This window comes from Callospermophilus lateralis, chromosome 1, assembly GCF_048772815.1.
Source record: "Callospermophilus lateralis isolate mCalLat2 chromosome 1, mCalLat2.hap1, whole genome shotgun sequence".
In the NCBI taxonomy this organism is placed as follows: domain Eukaryota; kingdom Metazoa; phylum Chordata; class Mammalia; order Rodentia; family Sciuridae; genus Callospermophilus; species Callospermophilus lateralis.
This window is the reverse complement of record NC_135305.1, coordinates 211,594,035-211,617,443: the sequence shown is the minus strand read 5'-3', so window position 1 is coordinate 211,617,443 and position 23,409 is coordinate 211,594,035. Positions and strand designations below refer to the sequence as shown.

General features: G+C 48.9%; 1 protein-coding gene across 1 annotated transcript; it reads left to right on the top strand.

Annotated features, from left to right (window-relative positions):
- The first annotated feature begins 860 nt into the window (after nt 1-860).
- LOC143392833 (cytochrome P450 4F3) lies at nt 861-13,712 on the top strand. Its single transcript, XM_076846987.2, has 13 exons — nt 861-934; nt 1,321-1,519; nt 5,344-5,488; nt 6,530-6,583; nt 6,674-6,801; nt 8,553-8,674; nt 9,463-9,733; nt 10,807-10,873; nt 11,070-11,199; nt 12,621-12,754; nt 12,839-12,903; nt 13,049-13,131; nt 13,538-13,712. The coding sequence occupies exons 2-13, from the start codon at nt 1,322-1,324 to the stop codon at nt 13,710-13,712; spliced, it is 1,572 nt and encodes a 523-aa protein (XP_076703102.2). The 5' UTR covers nt 861-934; nt 1,321.
- The last annotated feature ends 9,697 nt before the right edge of the window (nt 13,713-23,409 follow it).

Below are 23,409 nucleotides of genomic sequence, written 5' to 3'. Positions count from 1 at the left end.
AGGACTGGCTTCAAGCAGGTGAGGCCGTAATTGCCAGCCCCTTTCCTATACTCCATATACCCCCTCTAATGTTCTCACCTGATATCCCAATTCCCATATGGAAAGACTGAGCCCAGGAGGGCTAGCACTCCACAATCAGAGGCAGGACGAGGCAGGACAGGGTCTTCACCCAGGGTCTCCTGGCTCTGCCCTCCCTTGCCTGGGCCCCATTACCTGAGGTCCACTCTTAGCCCTTCTCTTCTCTCACCTTCCTGCTCCAGATGAGCCCAGCCCCAGGTGAGCTCTTTCTGCTGGTTTCCTTATCCCTGGAATCTGATCCAGGTAATGCCCGGCAGGGCTGGATTCTTTGTTGCTGCTCCTAGAAGTCATGTCTCACTCCAGGCCTTGGGCTGGCTGGAAGCAGGACTTGAACTCTTGCCAGGCGATGCAGCTGGTCGGCCACAGGTCTCCATCTCTGAGCCTCCTTGTTTTTCACTGAGCAATGGTGCGTGGTGTTCCCGCAGTGCATGCTTGGAGAGGAGTCTGGAGACCTTCTGGGGGGAGGCCTGGCCTGGCCCTGCTCTCCTGAACTCATAAATCCATCCTTTGACCTACTGTACCCTGGCTTTGAAAGAGCAGGTGGGGCTGTAAACTTTATCACTCAGTCACCTTTTCTCACCCCCGCAACATGTTTTCCTACCCCAGGTAGGAGATGCCAAGTTCTAAGGACATAGTGCCCGTGCCCGTGCCCGTGACCACGGAAGGGTTCCCCTTTGCACCCAGTTGGCTCCACCCCCACTCTTGGCTGCCTGCCCAGGGAGGCCTGCTGGGATTGGCTGGTCCAGCCCAGCCCAGCTCAGCCTCCCGCAGATTCCTCCAGGTCATCAACCAGGGACAAAGAAGTCCCAGAGGAGAGGAGAAGAGCCTGTTGAGGACAAGCTGCTCCTGACAGAAGGTGCCAGACTAGATTTGGTGGGACTGGAGGATCTTTACCTGATATGGGAAGGACGTTGCGCAGGGCTGGGGCAGCTCCAGGGAGCCAGCCAGCCTGGGAAACTGGTGGTTTCCGGGTAACAGTCCCCGGAAATTTGTCTATGACTCAGGAAAGTCTGGACTCTAATCAGTCTCTCTTCATTGTTCTCCTCCCATCTCCAATTTCTCCTCTTCCTCCTCCATCTTTGTCTCTGCTCTCCCTGATGCTTTCCCGGGGTTGCCCTCGGTCTTGCTCCCCTCTCTGAGCCCTCCCTGCCCTTTTCACAACACTGTCCCTGTCCAGTGACCCTAGAGAAATTGTCTTTCCTGGGCCTCCGCAGCTCACCCTCTGTCCCATCTTCCCTGCAGGATGCCACAGCTGGATCTGTCCTGGCTGGGACTGGGGTCCATGGAAGCCTCTCCCTGGGTCCTCCTGCTGCTGGTGGGAGCCTCCTGGCTCCTGGCCCGCAGCCTGACCTGGATCTATGCCTTTTATGAAAACTCTCGTCGCCTCCAATGTTTCCCGCAGCCCCCCAAACGGAACTGGCTCTTGGGTCACGTGGGCATGGTGAGTGTGGCAGCAGGCTGGGTTGGGCTATTGGGGTGTATGGACTGCTGAGGGGTCAGGAATGGGGCTCAGGGAGCTGGGTGTCGGGTGGGCTAAGGTCTCGGACAGCAGAGAACAAGGAAGGCAGCTGCTCTGGGGTGTGCTCACCCCGGGATGGGCCGAGCCCCTCTTAACCTCCTTGTTCCCTAGTCTGCTTTGGATTCATTTCTGGCCTGTCTTTGCCACGTTGGTGCATCTCTGAGGGGCTCCCAGGGTGGGCTACACTGAGTGAGGACCCCCTGGTGTCCTGTATTCTCTGCTGCTGGACTTGAGTCCTCCACAGGGGTGCTGACCAGCTCTGCTCCTACCTGAACCATTTCTTTGTGTCTGCCCATCCATGGGCTTCGGGATGTTCACGGAAGTGAGCAATCGCTTCCCGTGGACTAGCTCAGCCAAGAGGTGGGTCTGGGTTGCCTCCCCCTTCTCCCTCCTGGGGCGCCTTCCTCTTATCTCTCTTCTCCCCTAAGATGAACCCATGGGCCCTGTTGCCCAACCCAGATTGAGGTTGGCCGCCACTTCCCTTTTCAGAAGCCTTCCTCACCCCACCCTTGACTCTAAACCTTGACCTTAGATCTGCCCTCCACTTTAGGGAGCTGTGCTCTGGCTGCTTCCCTTGTGAAGGGCACAGGTTTAGAGAGAGCATGCACAGAATGATCTGCCAGAATGTGGGTAACAGCAGGTGCTCCTGGGTGGGAGAGTCCTGGTGGAGAGATGGAGGTCACCTGACTTCTCTGTCTGCCCTGGGATGCACTGTTGGGACTCGGATAGGGTCTTGAGAGGGATGGGACAGGAGCGGCAGAAATTCCCTCCGTCCTTACAAAATTGGGACATGTGTTCACTGCAGAAGGCAAACCACCTGCAGAGGCCATAGGAAGCTCTTGGGATGGTTTATTAGTCAGGGTTCTCCAGAGAAAGAGAACAAAAGGATACGGACACACACACACACACACACACACACACACGCAAAGTCCTTCATCACTTAATCATGGGAACCTACTGAGGCAATTTTGTCCTTTGCCTACACCAGGGGGTGGCCTCACACATACCTAGACGGTGTAGCCGTGCACACACCCAGGCTACGTGGTGCTGCCTGTTGTTCCTAGGTTCATGCCTTGGCAGCCTGTTACCTTTCTGAAAGCTGTAGGCAATTGGAGCACAATAGTAAGTATTTATGTATCTAAAAGTATTCAAACACAGAAAAAGAACAGTCAAAGTGCTGGGTCATAGCTGTTCTTCAAATTCTTCAGCTACACTGTAATTTTTTTTTTTTTTTTGTTCTAAGGATTGAACCCAGGGGTGCTTAACCACTGAGCCATATCCCCAACCCCCTTTTTATATTTTATTTAGAGACAGGGTCTTGCTCAGTTGCTTAGGGCCTCACTAAGTTCCTGAAGCTGAACTTGAACTCAAGATTCTCCTAATCCAGCCTCTTGAGTCACTGGGATTACAGGTGTAAACTACCACACCCAACAGCTGCACTGCAGTCTTAAGGGGACTACTATACACATGATTGTACTACACATACAGACATGCATATATATACATACACACACATATAGAGAGACATTACGCAAACATAAATAAACACATATATCTGTGTACATATGTGTGTATGTACGTATGCATGTATGGTGTATATACAGACACACACATATGTATGTATGTGTGTATATATATATATATATTTAGAGAGAGAGAAGAGGGGATTATTAGGGAACTGGTTCATATATTATGAAGTCCAAGAAGTCTCACTACACACTATCAACACGCTGGAGAACCAGGGAATCCGGTGGTGTCATTAGTTCAGTCTGAGCCTAAAGACATAAAAACCTTGGGTGGAGATTGCTGATATTAAGTTCTGAGTCCAAAGGTTTGAGAACTGAAGTTCTGATGTCCAGGGGCAGGAAAGAGTTCTCAGCTCCAAAGAGAGATTGAACCTGTCCTTTCTCTGCCTGCACGTCCTCTCTGGACCCTCAGTGGACCCACACTGGGGAGGGTGCGTCTTCAGTCTACCAATGCAGACACCACTCTCCTCTGGAAATGACCCAACAGACACACCCAGAAATCATGTTTCAGGGGACACCTGACAAGCTGACACTTGACATCAACCATGTCAGGAGGTGACCACCCCTGCCTTGTTTTCAGATCCAACCCACAGAGCAGGGCTTGAAGGAAGTGTCGAAGCTGGTGGGCACCTATCCTCAGGGCTTTATGACATGGCTGGGCCCCATCATTCCCATCGTCACTCTGTGCCACCCCAACATCGTCCGATCTGTCCTCAGTGCCTCAGGTACCCATGCAGAGCTCTTGGTGGTGGGCGCTATGACACATCTGAGTGCCCTCCACCTACAGGCTTCCGTGGGCCCCTGCCTCGCCCAGCCCCCTCTTGCCTCTTCCTCTCCGCCTTCTTCCTCTCTCTTTCATGGGCTCCACAGACCCCATCTCACTGTTTTTTCTTCCACTGTGGTCACCCCTCCACCCTAGTGTTCTCAATGCCTCCAGAGTCCCAAGAGGCCTTAGTCCAGGGCTCTTTCCTGGAGGGATCCCCTAGCTCAAGGAAATGGATCTGGACCAATAACCCCAACCTTGTATGGGCTGGAGGGAGACAGACTGTGACAGCTGGTGGACAGCAGGGTCTCTGCCAGGGCAGCTGGAGCTCTCCTGGAGGAGGAGCTACCAGAGCAGGGCAGGGGATGCGCCCAAGCCCCTCTGCCACTCCTGGCCCCAGCCTTGCCCTTCTGCAGACCCAGAGCCACGAGGAGGGCTTGTGGCTGGAGGAGGAGCGTGGCTGCTATTTCCACGATACCCAACTCTGGTGGGTGGATTCCTTCTTGTGGCTTGTCCCCTGCATTTTCCCTGCCCTCCTGCTCCAGGCCCTAGGAGTCTTTCTTAGGAGACCCCACCCCAGCCTGGTTCATTCCCCCTGCCCCCTCCCCTGCTCTTCCCATTCTTGGCCAGACCAAGTTGAGCAATGGCTCTGATACCAAAGTGCTGGGTGATCGGGGCAGGTCCCTGACTCTCTGGTTGCTCAAGTCTCTTTCAGTTGTGGATGGTGGAGACTCACTACGGTGTGCTCTAAGTCAGAGAGGGAATCTGTTTGGTGTAAAGTCCAGGGAGGCTGATCTTCAGGCTCAGTTAGATCCAGCTCTCAAATAATGTCCAAAGGGATCTGTCTGCTCTCTTGGCACCACTTTCCGTTCAAGGCAGGGCTTGAATGAAGAGCCCCCGAAGTTCACTTCCATGAAAGAGCTCTTCATTCCCCCAGTATTCCTGTCAATGACCCATTATTCACTTCAATTGTCCTGGCCGGAATTGGAGGGCAGATTTCCCATTTAGTCACTACAACTCTGATTGCCCAAGTCTTGGCAGGCATGGGACCCCCAGTGTGATTGTTTGGGGGAACACAAAGCAGGTTAGCGGTTAAGCACTCAGGATATGGATTCAGACTCTGGTCACAGGCATGTGACTCACTATCTGGAGGGCCGTGAGCATGTAGGTGACTTTCTCATTCCGAGCCTCAATGCCTATCTGGGAAACTGAATGGAAGATGACCCAGGTGTGTAGTGTTTGGGATGCAAGAGGGGAAGGAGTACTTCTGTGACTGTAGCTGAGGGATCCAGACTGTTGTGTGCAGAGGATGCGGGCAGAGAGCCCAGGCAGGGCTCAGCATGGAGGATGATGACCTGCTGAGTGGAATTCCCTGCACTCCCTGTCCTGGTCTTCGTGCTGTAGGTCCTTCTCTGGTAGCCCAGGGGAGTGTGCATCCGGTTCTGTTTGTTCTCCAGATCCAGGGCTCAGAAGAAGGTCTGCTGTACACGCAGGGTCTGGCGAGCACCTTTGGGGATGTGTGCTGCTGGTGGTTAGGGCCCTGGAACCCAGTGGTCCGCATCTTCCACCCCACCTGCATCAAGCCGGTGCTCTTTGCTCCAGGTAGACACTGGCATGACCCCAGCTGGCCTGCTGCCAAGGTCTCTGTGCTGCCTCAAGCTGTTCGGGGGACCTAGTGCAAGCTGGAGGGGCTGCAGCAGCAGTGCTCCTGCCTCTGTCTCACCTGGACCCTCACCTGTCTGACCTCTGGCCATGTCTGCTCATGTCTGGAGCATGTCTATGTGACATCTGCTGAATGGTCACAACTTGCCAATGTACATTTACCCCCGGTTACAGCTGGCTAATGTATGCCTGGTTACACCTGGATCCTTGGTGATGGTCCTGCCTGGGGCTCTGTTGTGGTCAAGGACATTTGGGGCATGTCAGAGTCCGTGTGGTTTTGTCTGTGATTCTGTTGTGGATTATCTTTTCTTTCTCCTGGCCTCATTTGGGCCATGTGTGTGGTTTGTCTGGAGTCTGGGTCCCAGATTTCCCTCCGAGAAGAGACTGAGACCTAATTTGAGTGTTGTCTAAAGCAGGTCTTATTATCCAGGTCAGGTCTGAGACTCAGTTGGGTCACATCTGGGCCATATCTGGGATATGAATAGGACCATATTTCAATCCTATCTGCAGTCTGTCTGTGGGGCACAGATGTCACGTTAGACCTTCTCTGGATGTTGTATCATGTCTTGGCAGGTCATGTATGTTTTGCCCATGTCAGGACATAACAAGTGTCCCTGTCACATGTCTCGGGTCTATGTCAGGAGATGTCAAATGGTGCTGGGTGGACAAGGTTTCCTATAAGCTCTGTGGAGTGTTGTGCTGTGCTAGAATGTTGTAGAACATGTTGGAGCTTGTAGGACTCACGCCCAGGAATGCTGGTCTGTCTTGTGCCGTGTGTAGCTATTTCATGGCTCTGCTGCTGCAGCCTGGCCTGGTCCCCTCTAGCTTCCTCCCTCTTCCCTATTTCCTCTCCCCCGGAATCCTTCCTGCTATCCTGGTCTTAGAGGGGGGAAGTGCAATCCCTGCCTGGGAGCCTCCACCTCCTCCCACAGTCCACCCGTTACCCCTCTCCATGGCCCTAATTGTTCTTGTTCACGTCAGCTTCGGTTGCACTGAAGGATGTGATCTTCTACAGCTTCCTGAAGCCCTGGCTGGGTAAGTAACTGCAGATGACAGGGCTTGGGGGAACCCTGGGTGCCAGGGTGAGGTGGTGCCCTTGCCCACTGCCCATGGCTGCCCTACCAGGGGATGGGCTCTTGCTGAGTTCTGGTGACAAGTGGAACCACCATCGTCGCCTGCTGACACCTGCCTTCCATTTCAACATCCTGAAGCCCTATATGAAGATTTTCAATGACAGAACGAATGTCATGCATGTGAGTGTCCAAAGTTGAACCCGGGTGGGAGAAGGGTAACAGACAGGGCCGATCTACAGATCTGGCTCTGATGAACCACTTTGAGACCATTGGTCTTTCTCTCTGTGCCTCGGTTTCCACATTAGTAAAATGGGAATAAAAATATGTACTTAAAAGTTGTCCTCAATAATATAGTGGAGTTATGTCCCTGGTGCATGGTAGGTGCTCAGAAGGGGTTAGTTTCTATGCTTTTCTCACAGAAGGTCTGTAAAGCCACAGGGCTCGTGAATTTGTTGTTAACAAGTCATTTCTGAACCCATTGGTTGAAAATCAATGAGGTTTAGAGTTGCTAACAAGGGTATAAGTCAGTAGGCTGGTTCTTCTAAATAAGTTGGATGCAGATGGAATCACTCAAGGTGTATGATCAGCTGAGGGTCAGGTAGGCAACTTTGATGACCCTGGGAAGATTTCCTCACATGTTTGGGGATTGACTGATGTAGAATGTCCTCATCTCGGACAACTGTACTCTTCTGCATGATTCTGTCCCTTCAGAAGATAATCTGGGGATCCAAGGCAGAGATAGGGTTCCATGGTTCCATGTGAGAGGAGGCTGCAGTGTCTCTTGAAGCATAGGCTTCATTGAGCTTATGACCTCATTTTAGTCACATTGTATTGGCCAAAGTCAGAATTCTATCACATAATCAGATGGGGGTAAAATAGATTCTCCTTCTTTTCTTGCTGAAAAATCACCCTGCAAAAGATGTGGATTTAGGAAATAGGGTAATGTTGGAGGTGAGGTTTCTGTGAAGTGCTTAGGATTTTTCTTACTTGTAAGTTAATAAGTTAGCTTGTTATCAGTTCTTGGATTCTTCCAGAAGACATGAGATTCCTGGATCAGTGGAAAAGGGTAGTTGATTACTCATGACTCACCAAGCAACCTGTGCTTCTTGTTGTTTTAATCTTTGCTGCAAGCCACCGAATCCTATGGTGGTGACAAGGCTGGCTTCATTAGGTGCCTGCTCATTGGTATATCCCATTACACTAGATTTAGGGAATCTGCTTTAATAGCAAACAGAAACTAGCCTGAATCTCACCCAGAGGAGTCATTCCATCTTCCTTTGGGGTTATTTTCTACAAACACACCTTTGAGAAATGGTCCAGGCTAGGAACCTTGCATTCAGGCCCTATGCATGACTCCTTCTCCCAATATAAGAGATTTTTTAAAAATATTTTTAAAAATCAATATATCTCTATGAAGATGAGGAAAGCTAACCCTGAAGACTCGATGTATACCAGAAATTATGCCATATGCCAATTGCTTAATACATATTGTCCAATTTATTTTCCACAACCATGAATAGCACAGGTTATTTTGCCCATGACAAATAATCATTCTGAGTGTGAGAGAAATTTGGGAGTTAGCTCAGGATCACCTAGCTAGCAAGTGAGCATGAATGGTGAAGCAGGGTTTTTAATCTCCGATAATCAGCCTTTGAAGCAGGTCAGGTTAACTGTTGCTGAAGATTTGACATGTGGAACTTAGGAGAAGCAAACAGGTGATTAAAGGTGCACAGAGGCAGAGCTGGGACTTGGACTGATTGCCAGCCTTGGGAACAGCTTCTGCTCCTACTGAACATGATCCTCCCTGGGTTTGGGGGCCTTGGACAGAAGACCATCAGGCTGGCTCTGGGGAGTCCATCCTGGTAGGAGTAGTTGGGCAGGGGCTCTGGGAGCCAAGGCCAAGCCCCAGCCTTGTTCCCTTCTCTGGCCAGGCCAAGTGGCGGCGACTGGTCTCAGAGGGCAGCGCCTGTCTGGACATGTTTGAGCACATCAGCCTCATGACCTTGGACAGTCTGCAGAAATGCGTCTTCAGCTTCGACAGCAATTGTCAGGAGTGAGTCCTTTCCTAAGGTCTTGGAACCTAGGCCAGGGACTCAAGTGAGTCCGTGGGGGAGGGCGGGCTATGCGTAGGGGCCAGAGGAGTCTTCCAGGAGGTTGTGAGTTAGAACTGGCACTGAAGGACAGGGAAGCGGAGAGAGAAACTAGTTCTTCCAAGTAGGTGGAATTGTCTGAGTACAGGTAAGGGGGCTCAGATGAGCAGAGTGTGTACAACAGGCAAGAAGGAGACTCTGTGGATGAGGGTCAAGTGGCAGGAGTGGGTTGATCTTAAGGAGATTGAAGGTCAGGCAAAGGAGTGTGAATTTTATCAGGAGGTTTTCGGGGAACCCATGAAGGTGTTTGAGCTGATGATGGGCATGATCAGAGCTGAACTCTGTGGGACTTCTCGTGCAGACAGTACCTGGAGTTGACACTGGGTGCAAGGAAGCTAGGGCAGGGGCTGCTTCTGGGACCAGTTAGAAGAGAACGATGTGTGAGCTGTGGACAGTACCAGGCAGGAAAGAGGACAGGACTGGATACTAAACAAAGGAGAGGAGCTTGATGTCCAGACTGTGTTCTGGGTTCCTTGGGGCATGGAGGTGGGTCACAGAGGTGGGATGCAGAGAGAGAAAAGACAAAGGAAAGTCAACCGGATGGCCTATATCCACTGTGTATCTGAGAGGCCATGTGTTGCTGGATACTCACTTTTCCTGATGGGGGGTAGCTCCCAGCCGCTGGTGAGAAGTCCTCCTTGGGCATCAGATAGGTTGAGCTGTTGCCTCCTTTTATGTCCTCATCCTGCAGGAAGCCCAGTGAATATATTGCTGCCATCTTGGAGCTCAGTGCCCTTGTGGTCAAAAGGCACGAGCAACTCCTCATGCACATCGACTTCCTGTACCTTCTCAGCCCCAATGGGCAGCGCTTCCGTAAGGCCTGCCGCCTGGTGCATGACTTCACAGATGCTGTCATCCAGGAGCGGCGCCGCACCCTCCCTGATCATGGTATTAGTGACTTCCTCAAGGCCAAGGCTGAGTCCAAAACTTTGGACTTCATCGATGTGCTCCTGCTGACCAAGGTGAGCTTCTCAACAGGAGGACACTAAGAAGCCTTAGGAGGTATCTGAGAAGGGAGGATCAAGCCAGAACTAAATAGGTCTTAGAGATAACTCTTGGATGCAGCCAGCAGGGGACTCCATAGTCTGAAACTGTGAAGGGTCTGATAATTTAATCTATTTGCAAGTTAAGAAGTTTGTATACTACATTTATATCTGTATCTATATCTATGTTGACAAATGCACCAAACACTTTGATCAATTCCATAAGTGACTAAGTGACATACAAAATCCAGTTATCGCAGTAATGGCAACCTGAGTAGGATTGTAGCAATGGTTCCCAATTCCCAACTCTTCCTTCCCCAGGTGATGCAAGATTTTAATCTGTTTTGAAGCTTCAAATCTTGAGTTTTGGAGCTTATATAGGACAGGTGGCACAATTGCTTTTCTGGCAGGGGGAGAGGGAGGGGACAAACTTTGTTCTGGGGAATAAACAAGTTATCTTCAGTGGAAAGGTAAAGTCTATTGGCCTGAGAACCAAATCCCTCTGGGGACATAAGGTAAGATTCTCACTTGAGAGTATGAGCAAATGTATTTGGAATAATGCTTCATGTCCAAGGTAAATTGTCATTTAATAATCCTCTAACCCAAGTTCCAGTAAGTAACCTTTTCTCAGAAATTCCTCATTATACAGAAATTATACAGAATATGAAAATATTCATGGATCATTTATTCCTCCTGCTAGGGACAAACGAGGAGGCAAGGAAGCCCAGCAGGATGACTGTGTGGTGGGGATTCAGGTGATGGTGACCCACAGAGGTCTAGGGGTGCATGTGGCTTGGGTTTCTGGATGGAATACAGATCTTTTTTTAAGTATTTTAGTTGTAGTCAAACACAATACCTTTTATTTATTTATTTATTTTCACGTGGTGCTGAGGATTGAACCCAGCGCCTACACATGTGCTAGGCTAGCACTCTACCGCTGAGCCCCAGCCCCAGCCCCTGAAAGTCAGATCTGTAGAGATGGTGTCAGTTACACTGAAGATCTTGCAGACCTGGTGTAATTTGGGGTGTGGGATGTCCTGTCTTCTCTCCAGGATGAAGATGGAAAAGAGTTGTCGGATGAGGATATAAGAGCAGAAGCTGACACCTTCATGTTTGAGGGTGAGGGCCCCAGTGCAGGACTACAGAGGGGGTGGAGGGTCTCTCCACGCCAGCGATGGGCTGGGTGGACCCTGGATCACTGCATTCTGTCCATTCTCCTCTTTCCCATCCTTCCTGGGACCTCAATGCTTGGGCGCTGTCCACCCTCTGGTGCTGAAGCAGCCCAGAGGCCCAAGGCTGCCTGACTGCCCCTCAGGCCATGACACCACGGCCAGTGGTCTCTCCTGGGTCCTGTACAACCTGGCAAAGCACCCGGAATACCAGGAGCGCTGCCGGAAGGAGGTGCAAGACCTGCTGAGGGACCGTGATCCTAAAGAGATTGAGTGGTGAGTGAGTCCTCAAGGCCCTCCCTGAGCCCCTCTCATGGGCCCTGCTCCCCAGGTAGGGACGGGTAAGATGCTTGTGATTTCATTATTGCTTTGTGGGAATAGGACCCAATTCAGAGGCAGGGCCTAGTACCCAACCTGACTAGCAAGGGTACATTTGCAGGATTTGGGGACAAATGATCTGAACTTATGGGAGATTCAGAGACACTGTGACAATCTGTGAGGGTAGAACAGGACTGTCAGCCATGGTCAGGAAATGGACTTCCCCTGCACTTCCTCTATTTTCTTTCAAATAGCACTTTTTCAAGGATCTTCACCTCCTAAAAGTTTGTTCTTCTCTTGTACCTAATTCTTAACTTCCTGTCCAATCCAAGGATTCATAGGAGATACCTGGAAGTAAAAGTCATCTATTGTACCCAGAGCACCTGCATCCTTCATCGGTGCAGCCTTCATTCAGAAAACAGGCCCACACTGTCTTCCCATCCCCCATCCTGTGCTCAGCCCTGCTCTGTGCTCTAGAGACCTGAGAAGGAAACAGTCGGGGGATCTCCTTCCACGAGCTCTCAGATTGGTGGGCAAATGATCCCTGGTGGGGGACACTGCAAGCATACAAGGGTAGGAATGGGGTTGAGAGGAAGAGAAACAAGGCTAGAGGTAAAATAGTGGTTTCAACTGGGCCCCTGAATGATTAGCAGAAGAATTTTCTTTTTCATCTGAGGAACAGTGCCCTAGGTCAAGAAGCAAGTCTTTACCAAAATGGGCGGTGCAGAGGGAGGAGAGTAAAACTGAAGGGGGAGGGGAGCAGAGAGCTGAAGGTTTGTGTGTGAAGAGGAAAGGCTCAGATGGAAAAGGAAGAAGGTGGAAAGGAAGAGAGAGAAAGAGAGTTCAGAGAAAGAGAGAAGGGGGGACTGAGAGACAGAGGGTGATGAAGAAGAGCTGTAGTGGGTACAGTGAGCTGGGTTTACTAGTGCACACCTGTAATCCCAGCTACGGGGGAGGCTGAGGTGGAGGATCAAGGTTTGGGGGCCAGACCTTGTCTTGAAACAAAAAACAATAATAATAATAATAATAATAATAATAATAAAACAAAATTGATACCCCCCCACACAATTAAATGTGTGTATTTTGTTTTTTACTTGTTTGTATTTTTATTCTTCTCTATAGTATCAAGGACACTTATTTTCTTGCAAACTATTGACTTCTTTACAGTGTTTTTTTTTTTTTTTTTGATACTGTGTTTGAAGAAAAACTTCTAAAGATACCTAGTTACAGCTTCTCCAGTCCTTTCCTAACTGCTTTTCCAATTCTCAAATACTTGATCCATCTGGGGCTTATTTTATGAGAAGGAGAAAAGGTTTCACCCAGAGGCCGGCAAACTCTGTTTTGCTCTGGGGATAATTTGGGGGTGGTGGTGGTTTTAGGGACGACCTGGCCCAGTTGCCCTTCCTGACCATGTGCATCAAGGAGAGTCTGCGGTTGCACCCCCCAGTTACAGTCATCTCCCGCTGCTGCACCCAGGACGTTGTGCTCCCCGACGGCCGGGTCATCCCCAAAGGTACCCACAGCGGCAGGGGAGGAGGCTCCTGTGCAGGAAAAGGGCTCTATCAGGCAGCTGGACCTCGTCCCTTCTCTCCCACAGGAGTCACCTGCCTCATCAGTATTTTCGGGACTCATCATAACCCCGCTGTGTGGCCAAACCCTGAGGTGCTGCCTGCCTTTCCCTCTTCCCACTCTTGTCCACTGCAGGGGTGGAGTGGCGTTTTGACCCCACCGCACGCACCCCTGTCTCTCCCTGGGTGTGCTGGCAGACCCCACCCAGCAACTGTGTCTTGGTGGACCTCCCCTCCAGGTCTATGACCCCTTCCGCTTTGACCCAGAAAACGCCAAGGACAGGTCACCTCTAGCTTTTATTCCTTTCTCCGCGGGACCTAGGTAAGGAAAGCGGGAGTCCGAATTGGGAGTGGGGTGATGGCATCGGGACTTTGGGGATGGTAGTGCGGAAAGGGGGGAAGTTGCGGATGGTCAGTTGCTGGTGTCTTTCCTGCAGCTCTTGTTGTTTGTGTGCCGAGGTTAGGAGAGTGGCTGTTGGGTGTGTCCCCAAAGAGGTCGGTCCAAAATGGGGTCCACCGTGTGCTCAGAGCCTTCCCACCCCAGCTTCTAGGCTGAGTTGTGTGTGTGTGTGGGGGGGCGTTGGGCCAGGCTCTGGGGTCAGGGACACCCACAGTGGTCTAGGCACGTCAGCCCCCCTCGCTGCCCTTCAGGCTGTTCAGGGTCGGAAGGGGGATCCCGTCCTGGATGGGGGTCCCTGGCGCAGTAAGTGTCCCCACCCCACCCGCAGGAACTGCATCGGGCAGACGTTCGCCATGAGCGAGATGAAGGTGGTGCTGGCGCTGACGCTGCTGCGCTTCCGCGTCCTGCCCGACGACACCGAGCCGCGCAGGAAGCCCGAGCTGATCCTGCGCGCCGAGGGCGGGCTCTGGCTGCGCGTGGAGCCGCTGAGCGCCGGCGCTTAGTGACCCACCGAGGCCAGTCCGGGGATCCCTCCCTGCAGATCCCCCAAGCTACCTGTGCAGATACCTGCAATAAAACGGTTTCACCTGCGTTTGAGTCTCACCGAGCTTCAGCAGGGGGCGCGGGGGACGTGGGGCAACCAAAGTGGTGGGCTAGATGGGGGAGGCGAGGCCCGACCCTCGCTGGCTCTGGCTGGCCTCACAGCCCCTGAGCAGATGGTGGGAGTCTTGGGAGGTGTTGGAGCAGAAGGTGGGCCTAGAGTAAGGGCAGGGTTGAGCCTCTGAGTCACAAACGCTCAGAACACTAAATATCTACCATCCTTACCTCTGTTCGCATCTCCTAATGTCGCCTGCATTCTCTCATCCTGGGATTTTTTTCAGTTGCTGTGGCTACTAAATTACTAGGTTTATTAAAAATAGCAAACTCAGTTGTGTTTTCTTTGCTCCTGCTCCTTCCCACCATCTTCTGCTTTTCTTACTTTTAGAGACAGAATCTCTACAGAGCAATGTCTAACTCCTGGGCTCCAGCGCAAATCTTGCTTTCATCCTCTGGATAGCCTGGCACCAGGCATGGGCCGGCACTCCGAGCTGAGCATGACTAAGCATGGTTGTTTTATATTGTGTCTGATCATTGGAGTCGCTGTATTTTTATGGCCTGTTATTTTTGCTGATTTTTAAAGACCTTTTTATTGGGGTCACTTTTTATTGGCTGGTTATCTTTACCTTGATAGTGGCTGTCGTGTTTGAATAATTGCACAATGTGAAGAAAGCAGCGTTCTGTAGATTATGTGAAAGGAAGATCAAATCTTGTGGTATCCAAGGTCATTACGGCAGTTTACTTCACTCTGCAATCACACTGTGAGGTCTCCTTCATTTCAGTTTACTCCCTGCCTAGAGACGTCCCCTGAGGTCCCACTTCTGTGAAGAGGATCTTGGGGATTTCAACCCCACTTGTTTCACTCCTGGGTTTTGATTCTTTTCATCTCCTCATGAGCTTCCCATTTTCCTGACTTGAGAAAAAAAGTCTACTGCTTTCATCAGAATAATGCCTGCTTTTTTTTCCCCCTTGCTGGAAATGGAACCCTGGGACTCATGCATGTTAGGAAAGCCATTTCCTGTGAACTAAACCCCAGCCAGTTTTGTGATTCCTTTCTGTCTTTTCACATCACTTATTCACCTATGGAATTGGAAAAGCCTCCAGCTTTAAAAGTTGTTTTAAAGCAGTGGGGAACTTAATCCAAACTTGGTCTGCAATTAATGGAAGCAGCTAGCTTACAGTGAGATTTTAAGTTGGCATGATCTTGTGATTATCCAATTTTGGGATATATTGGGATGATCGTTTGCCATGACCTGCATGGCCAAACTCTAGAAACCAGCAAGGGGCCATGGGGTATTAAAGACACACAAACATTAAGAGAGAAAGCTGGGATCAGGTGAGACACTGACCTCTAGTTGAGAACAGTGACCCAGAGCTGGTTCAACATGTTTATTATATGGGTTTTTATCATCAAAAGATTATCTGTGGGAAAGTTCTGCAAAAGAGAGCAAAGTGGAGAGGACAGATGAACTTTGTGTTTGTAGCCTTTGGAGATTTTATGATTGTGTTCCTGTGTTTAGGAAGGCGAGTGTACAGTGGGTATTTTGGTAGTGTCTGGGGTGGACTGGTCAGGGACTGTGGATTGTTTATCCTGATATCCATCTTTGCCCTCTTAGAATCATCAATGTTTTGCTAAGATGCATAGCATTCTGGAATATATAGATTATATTTGAACCACTTTCTTGAAGCTGGTTTGATTAAATGACTGTGTCCTGTCACATGTGGAAAAGTCAGAGGTTTTGTGATAATTCTGATAGCTTTCGCTAACAGAAAACTAGGACAGTCTGTCCCCATCTGCCACCTTCATCCTTTCTGCTGCTTGCAATATCGATGATGTAACTGGAGCCCCATCTCAGACCATGAGGACAAGGTCTACTTTCAGGAACAAGGGATAGATAGCTAGAGTCAATCTGGGCAGATGACCCTGGGTCCATGCTCGGGTCTGATTATTTGTGAACTGTACTCCCCCCACCCCAGATTCATAAGTTGAAGTCCAATATGGTGGCATGAAAAGGGAGGAATTTTGGAAGGTGATTATGTCATTATCCTTTGTGAATGGGTATAGTTCCCTCTTTTGAATGAGCTCAGTGGGAGATTTCTTCACCCTTCCAACATGCAAGGAAACACACAGAAGTTCCATCTATGATGAGCAGGCCTTCTCCAAACACCAAAACTGTTAGCACCTTGTTCTTTCCAGCCTCCAGAACTGTGACTAGACATTTTTACTGTTTGTGAATTCTCCAGTCTAAGAAATTTATTTTGCTATGGCATCCCAGATGGACTAAGATAATTCCTTTCCTCTTGGGGTTGTCCTATCAAGATCAGAATCCTAGTCTGCTACTTACTAGCTGTTTGGCTTGGGGGAAATCATTTATCTCACTAAGGCTTCCTTCCTTTACTACTTAATCGTATCCCCTTTTGTTCTCTTTTGAAGATTTACAAGTCTGCATGTACAATATAACTGAGCCAATACCTTCTAAGCATTTGCAGTACATTGAGTCCAATTTTTTTCCTTTCTTTATTTTTTCATCATGGCCTTAAAGCTTAAATGTTTTAAAATCTTAAAAGAAATATGTTTACATTTATATATTTATTTCTTTATGGTACTTGGGATAGAATCCAAGACTTTGCACATGCTAGGGAAGTGCTCTACCCCTGAGGTAACTTCCTAACCCCAAAGAGATGTTTGAGTTTTGGAAAACATGGCAACCTGATGTTGGAGGAAACCACTGGAACATTCAGTAGTTTCTAAATATCCACAATTATGTCTGGGAAACTTTGATCTGGTCTGCTACTGGCTCCAATGAGAACTTAAAATTTGAAGATGCACAACCAGAAATCCCTTCTCCTTTAGATGTTGCAGGTAGTGGAAGTTGCAGGGGTTTTGAATACAGTGGGAAGACAAAGGAGTGAGGTTATGGGTGGAATGGTGGGGGCTGAGGGTCGGGGTAAGGGGGTGTCCACTTCAGCACCACGGACAGTAGCTTCCCCAGCCCTGGCTCCTCTCTGCCTGTAGGTGTCTCCCGCTAAACACAGGAGGCCACAGACTGGGAGGATGGGAGGACTACTGGCTGTAAAATTAGAAAGGAACATCGATGGCCAAGTGAGACCAAAATAAATAAATAAATAAATGCAGTATTAAAGGAAAGTCACCTTTATTTTTCTCTTTATTTATCTTGCAAGTTCTTTTCTTATTCAAAATGATACGTATCCATAGAAGAAAGTGTAAAAAATAAAATTCTACAATACCAACATATTTCAATAATCACTGTTAATATGCTTTCATCCAAAATCCCAATTTTAAATTATAAGTAATGTTTTACATGTAAAAATTAATCTTTATGTCTAAATGTATCACATTTACATGTAAGCTTCTGCTTAAAGATGCTCTGTTACTGGCCATGAAGCCCATGAAAAGGTCCTCCACATCATTAGTCATTAGGGAGATGCTAAGTGAAACCCTAAAATGCCGCTTTACTCCCCACAGGATGGCTAGAATCTAAAACGGGGAAAGTAACAAGCCTTATGAGGATGTGGGGAAATTGGAACCCTCCTACATTCCTGACAGAAATGCAAAATGGTGCAGCTTCTGTGGAAAACAGTTTGGAGGTTCATCAAGTGGGAAACAGAATTACCACATGACCCAGCAATTCTATTTCTAGGTTTAAACTGGGCACAATTTAAAACATGTGTATGAACAGGTACTTGTGCATAAATGTTCATAGCTGCCCCCTTCACAATCTCAAAAGGTGAAAACAACACAAATACCCATTAGCCAATGAATGAGCAGACAAGTGTGGCGTATCTATGCAATGGAATACTCTCAGCCACAAAGAGGAATGGAGTATGACATATGTTACAACACGGACGAATCTTGAACACATTATACTGTCTGCAAGAAGTCAGACACCAATGGTCACATGTGACATGATTTGCTTATTTGAAATGTTTGGAAGAGGCAAATCTAAAGGGAAAGAAAGCTGATGAGCAGTTGCTGAGGCCGGTGCAGAGGTGGGAATGAGACGTGACTGCTAACTGGTCAGGTTTTCCTCCTGGGATGATGAAAATATACTGGAACTAGATGGTGGTGAAGTTTGCGTGACATTGGGTGTGTGCCAGTGCCATTGAATTCTGCACTTGAAAATGGCTAAAGTGGTGAATTTACAGACAAAAAGTATCATAGAGTGGTTAATGGCATGTAACACAAACCCAGGCTCAACCAGCTACATGAATTTGGGCAAGTCACTTAAATATTCTTCAGCCTTATTCCCCATTCATAAAGTGGAGGGGAGGCTTAATATACCTAAAGGACTTAATCAAGGTCAGTGACTGTGTAAGCAAATGTGGTGCCGACCAGCATATCTGCTCTACGCTGCCCAATGCTCCTAGGCACATAGTAGGTCTTCAGCGAGCTCAGTAACTGCAGACACCGGAGTGTCTTTCTCCTGTCTCCAAAATTATGGCTGGTTGATCCCGCTCTGGACTGTGCCCTGATCATGACATGGATGGACCTGCCAGCAGGTGAAGCCTTCCCCTTGGGTGGTACAGGAGATTCAGGGGAGGGCACACACCGCTGTACTGCCCCATGACTCTAGGACCAGCCACATGAATTTCCTAGCTATTGAGTGGAGGTGGTAGTTGTGGTGCAGAGGGAAATTTGGTATCTTCTTAGCATCCTACCAGTGTCAGGAGACCGTCTCTCTCCTGCTCTGCTATGAGCTGAATTCCTGAAGTTCTCACTTGAGGCAACCACAGAAGGAAATTATGGCCAGGATCCTGAGAGGGCCCAACACATGGTCTCTTGGATGGCGTCTCCTAGCTGCAGGAGGGTGACCCAGGTGGTGATTAAAGGGCCTCAAGATGGAGCCACCACATTGCTGGAGATCCCACCAGTTACAAATATCCCTGGGTTAACACAAGGCATAATCTCCAATGGATGGGGACCTAATCGTGCACACAGAGCCTTTGGCCCATCCTAGTCAAACTGCTAAAAACCAGATGAGAAAAATTCAGGATTATAGCCAGAAAGGAAAGAAACAGAAAAACGATACAAAATGTGAAATTTCCCCAACCAGGGGTGTGGTCCTCGAGAGGTTCTTCTGCCCCTGAGCTCACTTCTCCAGGTTACTTGGTACCCTACAGTTTTCTTGAGTGCTGGGCCTGGAATCCAGGGCCTGGCACATGCTGGGCAAGTGATCTACCACTGAGCCCCGACCTCAGCCCTCTATATTATTTTGTGAAATGGTAAAGAAATGGGTCCAAGTGACTTTGGCCACATCTTCTGAGAAAAAAAAAAAAATATTGGAGAAGTGGCTCCTAACTTGTCATAGCCGCTTCCTCTCTCACATGTACAAGTTCTTTACAAACCAATGTAACAGGAAACCTAGAGGGAAAAGGCATCAGCCATCTCCAAAACTGACTCTAGGGACGCTACGATGTGCCAATGTGGAGGGGAATGGCATGTGTGGCAGAAACTTGGAACAAAAAGGCCTCCCCTAGACAATGTGTCATCTCCCCAAGACGTGAACTGTGATATCGTATCTAGAGATCCTGGGGCCTTGCGGAGCCAGGGAGGAAACATCTGATAGTGGACATTGCCTATCACAGGATGGGTGTGTCTCCAGACACCACCCAAGAGGTCTCCATAACCCCGAGGGCTGTGAGCCCAGCAGAGGAGAGTGAGCTACAGCCGTGGCTGAAGGGAGGCACTGTGGGTTGAGGCTGAACAGGACCTTATGCCAATGGAAGAAAAGCCTACGTGCTCGCCCAGGGAAGCAGATGAATCAAGGGGCTTGGGCAGGAGTCATTTGTCCATCCAGATGTCCAGTGTACCCTTTAATGATTGACTACCAAGAAGGAGGGGGAAACTCCGGATCCCCACAATCTCATGATCACTCTGTCTAATCACTCTAGCAATGAGTGACTCAGACTCACCCAGAGAGGATGACGTCCCACAGGATGGGTGTGTCTCCAGTAATAACCCCGAGGGCTGTGAGCCCAGCAGAGGAGAGTGAGCTGCAGCCGTGGCTGAAGGGAGGCACTGTGGGTTGGAGGCTGAACAGGACCTTCTGCCAATGGAAGAAAAGCCTACGTGCTCGCCCAGGGAACCAGATGAGTCAAGGGGCTTGGGCAGGTGTTATTTTGTCCATCCAGACTATCCCAGCAATTTTCTGAGTGTGTAACTGACTCCTGCTCCTTCCATGGAAGGGAGGCCTTGACTGAGCATGCACATGCTGAGCCCTGCCCCATGCCCCACAGCGCAGCAGGATCCCCAGCTGCCCCAGGATGAGCCTTGGAAGTTTGTCTGCCTGGCAGTGGTCCTGACCCTGCTTCTGTTGGTCATTATCCTTGGTGTGGACCTGGTCAGAGGTGAGGTGACCAGGCCATTAGTAATGGACGATGGGAAAGAAACAGGCCCTGAGTCTATAGTGTGTGGACAGGGGCCCCAAGAGCTGAGGTGGAGGTGGAGTAGGAAGGCATGGTTGGACTGTTTCTCTGGGAGCGTGTGTTTTGTTTTATTGTTGTTGCTGTCAAACGTGGGGCCTTGTACACTCTGGGGAAGCACTTCCCCACTCAGCTACTCCCCCAACCCTGAGCATGAGCATCTTAGAAGAAAATGGTCTTCCTGAGCCTAGCCTGCAGGAGGTTAGTGGTGGGAAATGAAGGGACGAGTCACCTAAAGCTCCAGAACACGTCCTTTCTTTCCTCTCCCATCCAGCCTTGCTCTTTCTAAACCAGGTGAGAGATGAGCTGAAGCAACTAGACACCAAATGTGAGTGATGAGTGAAACCGTGCGGCCCTCCCACCTGCCACTCCTTTACCCCTCCAGTACGACCAGCCTTTAACCTGGGTCTGTTCGTCTCACAGAGACCGGCCAACGGTGGACACAAGAGAGACGCCGTGTGGGGAGAAATGTTCCGGCAAGTGGAGGCTCCTCAGGCAGGGAATGGTAAGGAAGCCAGAGGCCGGGGTGGGTTGTGGGAAGAGAGCTGGGAGAAGGAGTTGTTCTTTTTACATGGTTCACAGAGGTAGCTTCTGCAGCAGATGACAGCGTGAGGGGCATTTTATGCAACCCGACTCACAGGCGAGGTTAGTTTCCACTTTGATCCACTCCCTGTTTCCGTATCCTATCTTTGGGTAGTGTCTAGCCAGGGAATGGACATATGCAAAGGCAATGTGCTCTTTTGAAATGTGCCAAGTCATAGACCCAGCCTGATTTTCTCTTAAAATTGGGAGCCCTCTCGCCACAAAGCCATGAAAAGCTAATTTCGGTTTTACTATAAATTACTGCAAATTCTGAACCTGCTTGGAATGCCTGCCCGTGCCTTGAACTCACCCATGCCTGGCTCTCTGACAGATAGCAGCCCTCTCTGAAACTTTAGTGACGCCTCATCGATCTTGGCCTTCCCTGGCCAGATAACGACCCTCTCTGAGGCTCTAATGACCTTCATAAATTCTGATGTCAGGGCCAGCAAAAATGTAAACTAGCCTTTGTGTTATGCTCGTCAGAGTTTTATTATCTGTACCCCCCCCCTTTATGTAACTTTCTGGGCTATAAAGCTGGGCTACAAGAAAGCTGTGGGCAGTTTTGGGTGGGAGAGGCAGCCCGGCTGGTGGAAATAATAAGCTTGCTTTAATTTGATTTTAATTGGAGTCAGTGGTCTTTTCTTGCATCCTGGTCTAACAAAGATGGCTCAGTCCCCAACTTCAAGTGGTCTCTTTGGGGGTTCAGAACCCTTAGCTCCAGGCAGTTCCCAGTGCGTTCAGCTCATCTGTTTCCAGTAACTGCTACAGGGATTCATATCCATCAGGTGTTCAATGAACTTACACACACACACACACACACACTCTAAACATTTCTAAAACATTTAGGAAAGAGAGTAGGGCTCTCATACGACAAATTAAATGCCAATCATGCAAAGAAATGATTTCCTGAAACTCTGGCCCCAGAGTTCCTGAGGTATCTGTTCACTGATTCATTTGCATCACATAAATGCAAGAGTTTTCAGTAGGTCATTGTTAGAAAGTGGGAGTGTTTGACCCTCAGAGATGTATTGTATTGTAAGCAAAATATCTTGGTTGTCATACCTGCGTGTGGCTGGTATTTGCCTCTACTGGGTAGAGATAGGGATGTGGTTCATAGTCTGATGTGCAGCAAATATCAATAGTTCCAGGATGAAGAAGCTTTAGTATAATCTACAGCCTGAAGGTTCTCTTCCCTTGGATGTCACCAGTGCCCCAGGGGGTGGGAGAAGAACTTCACCTGGGATCCTGGCAGGGAGAAGTCAGTGGGAAAGGCTTATTGTGCCTGAGCTGTGCTCTGTGGTCACAGGACTTGACTGATACTTGGACGTATTCTCACAGCAACTGGAATGGAGCACTTTCTCATCTCCATTACTCGACATACATGAGACATCTGGTCACTGATCCAGTTATTATGGTATTGAACTTTTCACCCGATATTGGATCTGTAAGAAGCCACAGATCTGCTGAGCTGTTTTCCCCTCCATCCTCAGTTTATCCTGGGGTGCAGTCTCATTAACCACCCCCAGCTTCTCTCCAGGAAAGAAGTCTCCCTCATGTGCTTGTCTTCTCTTGCTTCTTAAATTCTGCAGAGACACATAAAATGAAACTGGGGTAAGACAGCAAGCACATATGACTTAGAGAACTTCTCACAGGAGAAAAATAACACAGTTTGTTCAGAAAATAAATGGTATAAACAAGATGTGTGTGTGTGTGTGTGTGTGTGTGTGTGTGTGAATATTATAGAGTAAAATTGTCCTGTGAAACAACTGAATTAATGTTTGGATTTTGATGAGAAATGTCGTGTTTGGGGAAACAACAATATTTGAGTACTCACTGGGTATCATGACATTTTAAGACTTTACTAACTTTTGGCAGGGTGGTTAATTAATAGTAATAGTAATTAATTTAATGCAATATTAACTAACTAATAGTAGGGTAGTTAAAATGAATTGATACTGTCAAAATGAATTGATACTGGACTTCCAGTTTCTGGTCTGGCAGGGAAGAAGGTAAGAGTGGCTATTCGAGCCTAACAATAAGTAAAAATGTGAACAAGCTGAAAAGTCAAACATTTAGATTTGTAAGAGGTCACAGGTCACAGGACATATTGCTGCCTCTACTCTCGAAAAGATAAACAGGCAAATCAAGAAAGTCGCCATTTACTGGAATGAAAGTCCCCTGGGTGGCAACCTCTTAAATGCCAGAGCCAAGGGCAGGACATGTCCACTGTAATTGGAGAATGCTGGAAGCTCAGTGTGGACAGGAGCAGAGTTAAAATTCTGGCAGATCCAGTTATCAGCCACCTCTTTTGTGTACCAGGTTGTCACAGGGACTGTAAATGGGAAGGGTGTGCTTCTGGCTGAGGGGGGGAAGAGGGGCCATTTGGAGACATGCCCGAGCATCCTGCTCTTCCTACAAGGTCTGAGCTCCGGGAACTGCTCAACTGCAGCCTAACCTGCTGGGTTTTCAAGAAAAATTAGTGCATGATCATTTGACATAATATTGGGGTTCCTTTTGACACAATTATAGAAGCATGAAATTTAGTTTGCTCCATCACAACCTCAGTACTTCCCCTTC

Bases quoted from the DNA above. Each gene is read 5' to 3' on its own strand.
- LOC143392833 (XM_076846987.2), top strand. From the start codon at position 1,322: ATGCCACAGCTGGATCTGTCCTGGCTGGGACTGGGGTCCATGGAAGCC. The intron at 9,734-10,806 runs GTGAGCTTCTCA...TCTTCTCTCCAG, and splicing joins ATGTGCTCCTGCTGACCAAG to GATGAAGATGGAAAAGAGTT. The intron at 13,132-13,537 runs GTAAGGAAAGCG...CCCCACCCGCAG, and splicing joins CCTTTCTCCGCGGGACCTAG to GAACTGCATCGGGCAGACGT.